Below are 10,139 nucleotides of genomic sequence, written 5' to 3'. Positions count from 1 at the left end.
GACATGGCTGGGACTGTCTTCAACGAGACATGGCTGGGACTGTCTTCAACGAGACATGGCTGGGACTGTCTTCAACGAGACATGACTGGGACTGTCTTCAACGAGACATGACTGGGACTGTCATCAACTAGACATGACTGGGACTGTCTTCAACGAGACATGGCTGGGACTGTCTTCAACGAGACATGGCTGGGACTGTCTTCAACGAGACATGACTGGGACTGACTTCAACGAGACATGACTGGGACTGTCTTCAACTAGACATGACTGGGACTGTCTTCAACGAGACATGACTGGGACTGTCTTCAACCAGACATGACTGGGACTGTCTTCAACGAGACATGACTGGGACTGTCTTCAACGAGACATGACTGGGACTGTCTTCAACGAGACATGACTGGGACTGTCTTCAACTAGACATGACTGGGACGGTCTTCAACGAGACATGACTGGGACTGTCTTCAACGAGACATGACTGGGACTGTCTTCAACGAGACATGACTGGGACTGTCTTCAACGAGACATGACTGGGACTGACTGGGCACCACTGAAAATCAGAGGAAAATCAGGCAGTAAATGCGTCGTCAGCTCTAAACGAGAGAAACAGCCGGTAATTGAAAGTTTTTTGCCACCGAGTGCAAAAAGAATGTGACGTCTCTGGGAATGGTCTATAGGTGGAATAAATGAAAATGTAACTGTAGTTATAACTGTAGTCAGGACTGAGCAGTGTTTTGACTGGTGTGAGGGCTCAAGAGCACAACATGATTTAGATTACTATTGAGACATAATAAAACATATTAGAACTCACGTCACTAGTCAACAAATAATTAGGTTCAGTGGATTCTTTATCGGTTTGCAAGTTGCATTTGTAAAATAGTGTTTTTAATAATTGCAAGATCCTAAATCCCGCCACAAGATGGAATCAAAGGCACAAATTATAAGTCATTTCTTTACAATTATGGGATATAAAGCATTTACCCCTGAACTAAAATACCCTAGTTAAATACCAATACAATTACCCTTATAGAATGTGTACACTGTGTATATAAGTGTGCTTATATAATATTGTATATATTTTGGTCCAACTTTCTAATACTATTTCCATGGCTTTATGTTCGTACGTGTAACTTTAAGTCTTTACAGCTCGTCTCGCTGGTCGGTGTCTCGTAGCCACTTGTTGTAGACGGCAATGGGGTCGATATTCCAGTGTTTGTGAAATGAAATCGCCTCCTTTGAAGACAGGAGGGCCTCTGCGTAGTCATCGGGTCGGGCCTAAAATATCAAAATACAACAAAGATGAGGACATTCTTCTTCTGTTATGGGTAGTTAACGCTTTCTATGTTTGATGTGGGAATGCTATATAAACAGTCGAGAATGTGAAGTGCAAGACTAGAACAGTCACGCAGTAAACAGCTGATGGCATACGGGCTAATATCTAAACTTTATGAGTCGTTTTCGTGACAAGATTCTGATGCAGGATCAATATTTGCTGGTCTCCATTGAGATGTAATGCCTGGAATGTTTCACAGTGTGGCATCAAACCTAATCTCCCTGGAGACAGCAGATGACACAACCAGGCCAAGTTACAGGTCAGTTTTTCTAAAGGAGTAAAATACCTTGAATTGATTAAATGCAAGATGGATAAGTTTAGCAGAAAAAGAAAAGAAAAGCAATAATCTTCATGGAGAAGTTACATATTTCCTTTCGCAATCTTACGCTATCAAAGTGCACAAAACCAATTTATCCAAACAACATCCAATTTGTTAAAAATGAACATGATGTGATTTAGAGTAGAATAGAGTTACAGAGTTGTAATTTTCTCCGTACAATCTCAGGGAAAGGAAATCAATACAGTTTCAAATAGCGATCTCTCCCTGTTTGAAATGGATGTTATTGTTTTCTGCAGTGAGCTGAAGCAAAGCTGTTACAGACAAATGCACCAAGAGTTTGGAGAGCGTTGCAGGGACAAGTCAAGTCAATATAAGACAGTGAGATATGTCCATCTCACTTACCGTAATGTGTCTCTGTCAAGAAATGGATTTTAAATTAAGTTTTATCCTTTGAAACGAGGAACTGTATTGCTACTCTGCTAAAAATAGCTAAAACAAATACAGTCATAAACTGTGTTTCAATCACCTTATTTTTAATGTGAATTTTGAAGTATCACAAAAGTAACGGGAGGTGGAAACTCCAAATATCGTACTTAGAACCCTTAATTCACATTCAGTGTATACGCGCGCTTGAGGTGGATTTAGTTTTATGCGCATAACAGAAAAAACAAGTTTCCACCTGAAAAAGGGTGGAGCTGTCAGTTTTAAGAGATTATAGTTTCCCACAGGTTCTCCTCTGGGGTGTTTTGTCTCCATCCATTCTCTTCATTGTTTTAAACATGGACCGGCCTCCTGCTGGTGCCAGAGTCAGGACTAAACATGGACCGGCCTCCTGCTGGTGCCAGAGTCAGGACTAAACATGGACCGGCCTCCTGCTGGTGCCAGAGTCAGGACTAAACATGGACCGGCCTCCTGCTGGTGCCAGAGTCAGGACTAAACATGGACCGACCTCCTGCTGGTGCCAGAGTCAGGACTAAACATGGACCGGCCTCCTGCTGGTGCCAGAGTCAGGACTAAACATGGACCGGCCTCCTGCTGGTGCCAGAGTCAGGACTAAACATGGACCGGCCTCCTGCTGGTGCCAGAGTCAGGACTAAACATGGACCGGCCTCCTGCTGGTGCCAGAGTCAGGACTAAACATGGTGAATCTGCATTTCAGTTTTATGCAGCTAAAATCTGGAACAGTCTTCTTGAAGATGTGAGACAGGTTCTACTCTGACAATGTTCAAATCTAAGCTAAAAACTGTTTTGTTTAGCTGGGTATATACATTATTTCTTTGCACTCTTCTCTTTTAGCTCTTAAACTGTTTTGTGATTTATGTTATGTTGTGATTTTAATGCATGTTTTTCCTGTTGTGTGAAGCCCTTTGAATCTTCTTGTGTATGAATTGTGCTCTACAGAAAACTTGCCTTGTTTTTAGTCATGAAAACTCATGAAGCGAATATGAAAATCCGTGTGACTGTTGTGACTACAGACCTGCAGCAGACGCACCGCAGTGGACACAGATGATGGACACAGATGATGGACAAAGACTAAATAATTCACATAATCCACATGATCCCATAAAACTGGTTGTTTGCTCCAAATCCTTCAGTAAAAGCAGAGCTAAACAAACATCTCTGCACTGCGCCAGACGTGAAGATGCTCAGGCTAAACAAAACATGTCGGCCAACCATAACTTGCCCAAAAACATTCTAATCTTCCTCAAGTAACACCTTGATGGAAATAACTTTGCATTTGTTATTCACTTTACTTATGTTCATTTTGATAATATGCACATTTTGTAAGGGTGGAAACACAGTTATACTCTTCACCTGAAGTTATATAAATCTTGAAACGTAATAGGCTCGAAACGCACTTGTTGTTAAGCGATAATCTTAGTCAGTTTCAAATCTATCAAAATCCAGCAAGTGCAGAGCTATAAATAAGGAGTACTTTGTTAACCAGCAATAGAGTGATCGGTGACACTAGTATCAATTTGATGGGGCAAGTATCACAATATTGTAGATGGTATAAAAATGCTTCTTATCTACTACAAACAATTTGACCTTTGAGGTGAGAGGCTACATTTATTTTCACTTCACCACTTGAACTGATCCAATAATTAATACACATTTATGCAGAAAAAATTAAATATAAAAATGTTTTGAAAAAATGTTAGTACACTTTTATTAAAACATAAAGTATTGATATTATGTGCATAAGAATATATTTTTCGATACCGTGTCAGTAACAAAATACGTATTTTTTGGGCATTTTCATGAATTAAATATTTTGATATTGATTCATTGATCACAGATAAAAATATATATATAGCAGAATAATTGCGCATAAATTGATATATGTGTGACTGAGCTTATTTTTGCACAATTTTGGGGTATCATTTTGAGGGAAAATCTGCAAAAAATACTCAACAGATTCCTCTCTGCACACTGCAAATAATAATTGCTAATAATTAAATTTCTGGTGTAGTCTTCTCTGCTCATAAACGCAGTGCTGAAATACCACCACCCACTGGCACCCACTGGCAGATTTGAATTGAAAGTCACCAAATAATGTCGACTACCGGAGCTTGAAAAAAAGGTAAAAGGTTAACGTTTATTCACACGGTTTTAAATTAAATTTGATTTGTCGAGGCTTTGCCAACCTTTTATATTTGGTACTTTATGTGGTTTAACTTAAAACTGCAATAAATCATTACAAAACATTTTTTTCAGGTAAAATGTCTCTTTCACTTTGAATGATTGGGATTTATTAGGTTTCTGCCTTTCTTTTCTCTTTGCTGTCAACATGAATTAGCCTCTCAGCTCCATTAGCCACTAGCATTAGCAACATGGCATTAACAGATCCATGGTCCAATTTACCAATGAGAAGAAGTAGTCTGACAAAAGTATATAAATGTTCATTAAAAAAAGCTGAGGAGTCGCTTCCCCTCGCACATGCTCAGTTATGCTCTGCACCTGTCCATGATCGCACAGGGTTACTCAGCCTGGTTTGAGGCTATGTTGTCTTCTAAAAGAAGGTTCTGTTAGTTCTTGTTAGAGAGCAGAGCATGAACAAGCCTCTGAACAGAATGAAAAGGGGCGGGAGAAGAAGAACCAAGCTTCCCGCAATAATGATCATCGGCCTGTAGAGGCCACTAAATGGCTAAATGAATGCTTCAGCTTCAAGCTTCAGCAGCAGAAGTGAGAGAAAACAGGCTTATTGGAATATTTCGGAACAATTTAAACATAGTTGTTGACACATGCTAACTTTAGATTTTATTGTTCAGTCCCGGTTTGCCTTGATTGCACGCGCCACGGCTAACGCATATCTAGATAGATCTAGAACAAGCGTATCTAATTTCTCCAACTGTTAATGACTAATTTGCATATTTCATATTGATATTTATCTGTTTGATTGTTTGGCCAATAAGTCTTCCTAAACCACAATTGTTACAGTGTTAATTTATTCCCACAAAAGGGGTCAAAGTCACAGTTACGTTCTCACAAACTTTCAGATTAACCATTAATTATTGATAAAAATTAATGAATTTAGATATTTGACCTCTAAAATATAATTAATAAAATTACCCACACTGTCACCAAGAGTTGTGTGGCAAGTTTTAATCAAATTCTTTAATCAACATCAACGTTGAATGTCACCCTCTTGTGGGAGTATTTGGAGTAATAGTAATACTACAGTATCACTCTTTTACTTTGTATAGGAATGAAGTTTGAATTTGAGTGCATTTCCAGGGTTTACCTGGTGGAAAAGTGGGTTGTGTGTGATGGGAATGTCCAGAGTTTTGAGACACATTCCGAGCTCCATGTCGTCAGGAGCGTCCAGAGTGTAACAGCTGCAGCCGCTGGAGACGATCTCAGACACAGCCACACGACTCAGCACCATCCTACAACAACAGCATACTTCAATACAGCAGGCCTGGGCAAGACATGAATATGACATTGGAGAGGTGGGAGGGAAAACGTGTGTGTTTGAACAGACAGCTTCATTAAACAGAGAAACAGTGAATCACAATATGGTGTTATGACCATGATTGCAGATTGTCACAGGGATGAGATCACCATCTCTAGGATGGTTGTTGGAGGGTCAAATATGTTACCATGAGTAACTTTTTAGTATTATGGGGTTGTTTCTTTAACTCCAAATGAACTCTTCTTTATATGATGTGTTCCGAGTGTGACTTTTGTGTGACTATTACTGTTGTTTTGTCCTGTAGATACTTTGATCAACCTGCCAAGGCATTTGAGAGGGAAATTAGCCACTTTGGCTGTAATCTTTACATATTAACATGCTGTTCATGAATATGTGTTGTCCCTTTACCAATACATAAAATACAAAATACCATTCTATTCTTCAGCCATATCACCATTTCAGAGTGACGACAATAAACACTGTTGCCATAGCAATTACAAATGATACTACAGCTTGGTGAATGGTGAGAAGAACTCAAAGCTGTACCAAAAAGGTACCTGTGCATGTCTAGTTTAGCCCAGTCTAGTCTTTTTTAGGTCCTGGTTTTGTCCATAAATAAAACCGCTTGAAAGGCAAATATTTTCTGTACTGTACTTCTCTAATTGAATATTAAAAATATCATTGTGAATATAACTACATTTCTTAAGTACAATTTCACAGTTTTTCAATTTCCTCATTTGGTCCTGGGAATTACTGATCAGTTTATCTGGAAATACCTAATGTTCCACCACATGTTCTCCGTCAATGAAATATGACATGTGTTGACATGTAAAGGTGTTTTGTATATATTTTGCCTGGTTTACCCTGCTCCTCCTGTGGGGTAACTGTACCCGCTCTGGACCAGACCGTAGCCGTATCGCTCTCCAAGGCTCACTGCGTCTCTCGGGTCGTAGCAGCTCAGCAGACGACGCAGCCTGGGCAAACTACACCATCAAAGGTAAAACTAGATTAAGGTAAAGTAAGGTTTTGTGCAACTTAAACTAATCATACTTGAAAGTTCTGTAAGTAATAGGTTATGACTTATAATTATTTTATTCTGTACTGTAATTACCTTATGAGCGTGTCATCGTCGACGATCAGTAACCAGTCGGTCTTTGGCACAGCATCACTCAGGAAACGCTTCATAATGGCAAATGTCTTCCCACAGTGTCCTATTGGAAAACAAAAACATTGAACAAAAACGTCACATTTTCGCACTCAAGTGAGCACAAATGTCAAAAGTGTAACAGAAATGCACACTGGACTGAAGTAGTGTTTTATTCACACACAAAAATGTCTTCTAAACAAATAATGAAATCAAGTTCAACTAAATGGAGTCAGCAATAGGCCAGGAGCAAAATGTAACGGTAATCTGTGCTTCAAAGGGAAAGCTGGTGGAGACAAAGAAAGTTCAAACTAAGCTTTCTGTCATTTGCAAAGGACTTTAAAAGTTAAGCTTGATTGTCCTTGTAGGAATAATATATCTTCTGTAACCAGATCACAGAGAAACAGTGGGTGACTTTGGTCTGGACCTGGTGGAAGGTTCTGACCATAAATGCTGCGTGTTTTGAACTAAGCACTAACTCCATCTCAGTTTGGGACAGGCAGAAATTTAAATTGACTCTTTATATTATCATATAACATGTTCATACACTAGGCATTTTTATGACACTTATAATCTACAGTGAACAAGAATGTGATTTGTTTGTGTGTGTTAAAAAGACATTAAACATAGAGAAGGATCTCTTTTGGAAAAGCCTGGTCAGGACAGTGCAGTGTGTAATGTGTCCATCATCCTGAGAGCGTGAGTGAAGGAGCCTCACACTGTGAGAGGATGTGAAAGTACATCACGAGATGTAACTCGGACGCATCCAAATCTCACCCAGCAATGAGCTCTTTCAAAACACCACGGACACTGTTGTTTCTCAAACACTTTTGCAGCCTCAGATGTGATGGTCCTGATGTTCCAAGTTGCAATAATATTACTTGTATTCATATTTGTTTCTGACACATATTTCACAAGAATTATGTAAAACAGTATGACAAATTAACTACTTGTGCTGGTTCCAACCTACCAGTAGATGTAAATGCTCAATGGCATTTTAAAGGATACCTGCTCATATTCTTGTATTGTGTTTCTGTGACAACAATGTTCCACAGTACGACATTAAATGTACCTATTTCCACAGATCAACAAGTGATGCAACCAGACTAAGTTACAGAGTAAAGGAGACTCTGCTCATAGCAAGGAAGTTTTACACCAAATTAAAAGTTTATTAATATAAAGTGTATATAATAATTCATAAAGGATCTGGTTTTGTAGCATTAGAGAACAGTAGACAGCGGCACCAGCTTTTTCCACTTGAAGGGAAATTCAATAAAGGTCTGCCAGATTTTTCAATGCACCAGTCTGTAATGGGAAAGCCTAAACGCTGCCAATAGCTACATTTTCCTGCTTTTATAGTAACAAAGATACATCAGCTTTTACAATAACACTTTCTGGTTCCATAGTATTAGCAATTGTCCTTTTGATTTACTTTTTACACTTAATAAACTGGATTGAGTTGTGTGAATCAATCTTCCGCATTTGTCCTCTCCTATACTTGAATGTGGCCTGTGCTCAATAATCATTCTGATTTGGTCCAATCATAAACAATCAGAGTCATAATATAGGATGGAGGATGGCGCAGGATCCACAACCTTGTCATCAATGTGGCTAAAACAAAGGGAATGGTGTCTTCAGGAAGGCGGGAAGGATCACTACATAGACATCTGTATAGATGGTGCCATTATTGAGAGGGTCAACAGTGTTGTTCCTGGGCGTTCATGTGGCAGATGACCTGTCCTTCAACTCCAACACCAGTGGAGTGCAGTGGTTAAAAAGCACAAAAGCTTCATTCGCTCCAGAAGATCAAGAAGGCAGGACTCCTCTCACCTCGCTACATTTTACAGGAGCAGAAAGTATTTTCACTCTTTATCACTTGGTTCTGCAGCTGCAGAGCTCAGAAACGGCACAAGCCCAAAAAAAAATGCCAAAACTGCAAGAAAGCTTGTAGGTGCTTCACTCCAATCTCTGCCTGAAGTGAGGCCTGAACAGAACAGTCTCCATCATCAAAGACACATGACCTGTTTGAGCATCTAAACAAGCCGTGAGATTGTTCATTTAACATTGTCCCCTCCATTACATAGTTCAATGTGGATATAAACAAATGTGGGTCAGAGATGAGTGTTCAGCCCGTGGGAATTTACAGGGAACGGGGTCTATATTTACACTTTTATCTTATATAATTTAATATTTTCAAGAGTTGTTGACAGATGTTATTAAATGTTGTGTTATTTTATTGATACTACAAATGTTTTGCATGAAATAATTTGACATTTCCAAATAATCAACTCACCCAGCCCTCAGCACTCAAGAGGACAATACAGATCTAGTTAAGCACTTAAAGATCTACAAACTCAAATGGCTGGTTCATTTATGACCACTAACACTACGTCGGTTCGGTCCGTTCTCGACAGGCCTGACCTCTGAGGGTGTTGGGAACGCCCAGGCTGACGGTGGGAATGGACTCATCGCTGACGTCGCTGTAGAACTCCAGCAGGTCTGCGTCTCTCTCCCACGTCTTCTTCACGACGGGCACTAAAACGAGGAGAAAGACCAAGGGGGAAAACCAAGGAGCAAAATGAGGACAACTACAAACTAAATACTTGAATCCAGCTTTGTAAATACTTTTGTCACAACTTTAAATCATATGCAGATAGTCTTCTACGTGGTTTGCTTTTTGTTTTTCAATGAGAGATTAGATTAGACGTTTAAAAAGCTTCTGGGTTATTAAATTAGGCATAGGCAATACGGAAAAAAATCAAATCCATATCACAATTCGCTTTGGTCTTACAGGTAGGGGAGGCCTATATTGAAAAAATATGAATATCTTAATGATTTAAGGGATTTTGATTGAGGTTCAAGCATTGCAGAAAACTTAAAATAGTCTAAAATTATCAACCAAAGGCTAGAAATAACACCAGACGTTTAAGTTGGATAAATAATTAATAGTTTTAATCATAGACAATACAAAGACTATTTTTTTGGGCAGCGTATGTCAAAACTTATTAAAACGCTTTTAAAGTCAAAGTTAAAGTAAAAAAAGTGCGTTTCAGATGAAAGAAAAAGAGCTGACTGCCAATAGAGAACATTGGCAGTCAGCTCTTTTTTAGTCTCATCTCACACAGTGGAAGTTTATTCATTTCACTGGGGATTTCGGCCACCGTTATGACTTTCAGGCGTCAAAACCTTACGCTCTAATGCTCTGTGCAGTTCATGGTGTGTCATGCTAATATTTTCATTTTGAAGAGGTGTCCAAAATAAATGAAGGGCACAATCATCTCAGGGTTATTAATTAGCAGTGCTGACAAGGTGCTCATATTGAAGTGATTTCACGGTGTAATAAATCACTGCCCGATGCCCAAATGCCAATCAAAACCTGTGGAATAACTTGGAGAGTAGGAAAATCATGACGCAACAAATGAGCCTACCCTCTCCACAAAGTACACCGCAAATACAGAGCGCCTCATCA

The 10,139-nt window shown here is 39.2% G+C and overlaps 1 protein-coding gene across 2 annotated transcripts in view; it reads right to left on the bottom strand.

Moving 5' to 3' along the window:
• Positions 1-590: 590 nt before the first annotated feature.
• LOC140360594 (beta-1,3-glucosyltransferase-like) overlaps positions 591-10,139 on the bottom strand; it is a 36,002-nt gene continuing 26,453 nt past the window's right edge. The window contains exons 11-15 of one of the 2 annotated variants that reach the window (XM_072445853.1): positions 9,092-9,205; positions 6,638-6,737; positions 6,390-6,509; positions 5,356-5,500; positions 591-1,272 (exon numbers count right to left, since the gene is read on the bottom strand). In XM_072445853.1, the coding sequence (XP_072301954.1) occupies positions 1,138-1,272; positions 5,356-5,500; positions 6,390-6,509; positions 6,638-6,737; positions 9,092-9,205 (614 nt within the window). In that variant the 3' untranslated portion in view covers positions 591-1,137. The remainder of the gene's footprint in view (positions 1,273-5,355; positions 5,501-6,389; positions 6,510-6,637; positions 6,738-9,091; positions 9,206-10,139) is intronic. The other variant, XM_072445852.1, reaches the window with a different exon arrangement.

The sequence above is a fragment of the Eucyclogobius newberryi genome, unplaced genomic scaffold (genome assembly GCF_026437365.1).
Source record: "Eucyclogobius newberryi isolate DKJ021-1_F unplaced genomic scaffold, fEucNew1.0.hap1 SCAF_15, whole genome shotgun sequence".
In the NCBI taxonomy this organism is placed as follows: Eukaryota; Metazoa; Chordata; class Actinopteri; order Gobiiformes; family Gobiidae; genus Eucyclogobius; species Eucyclogobius newberryi.
The sequence above is the reverse complement of the archived record's forward strand: the minus strand, read 5'-3'. Positions and strand labels throughout refer to the sequence as shown.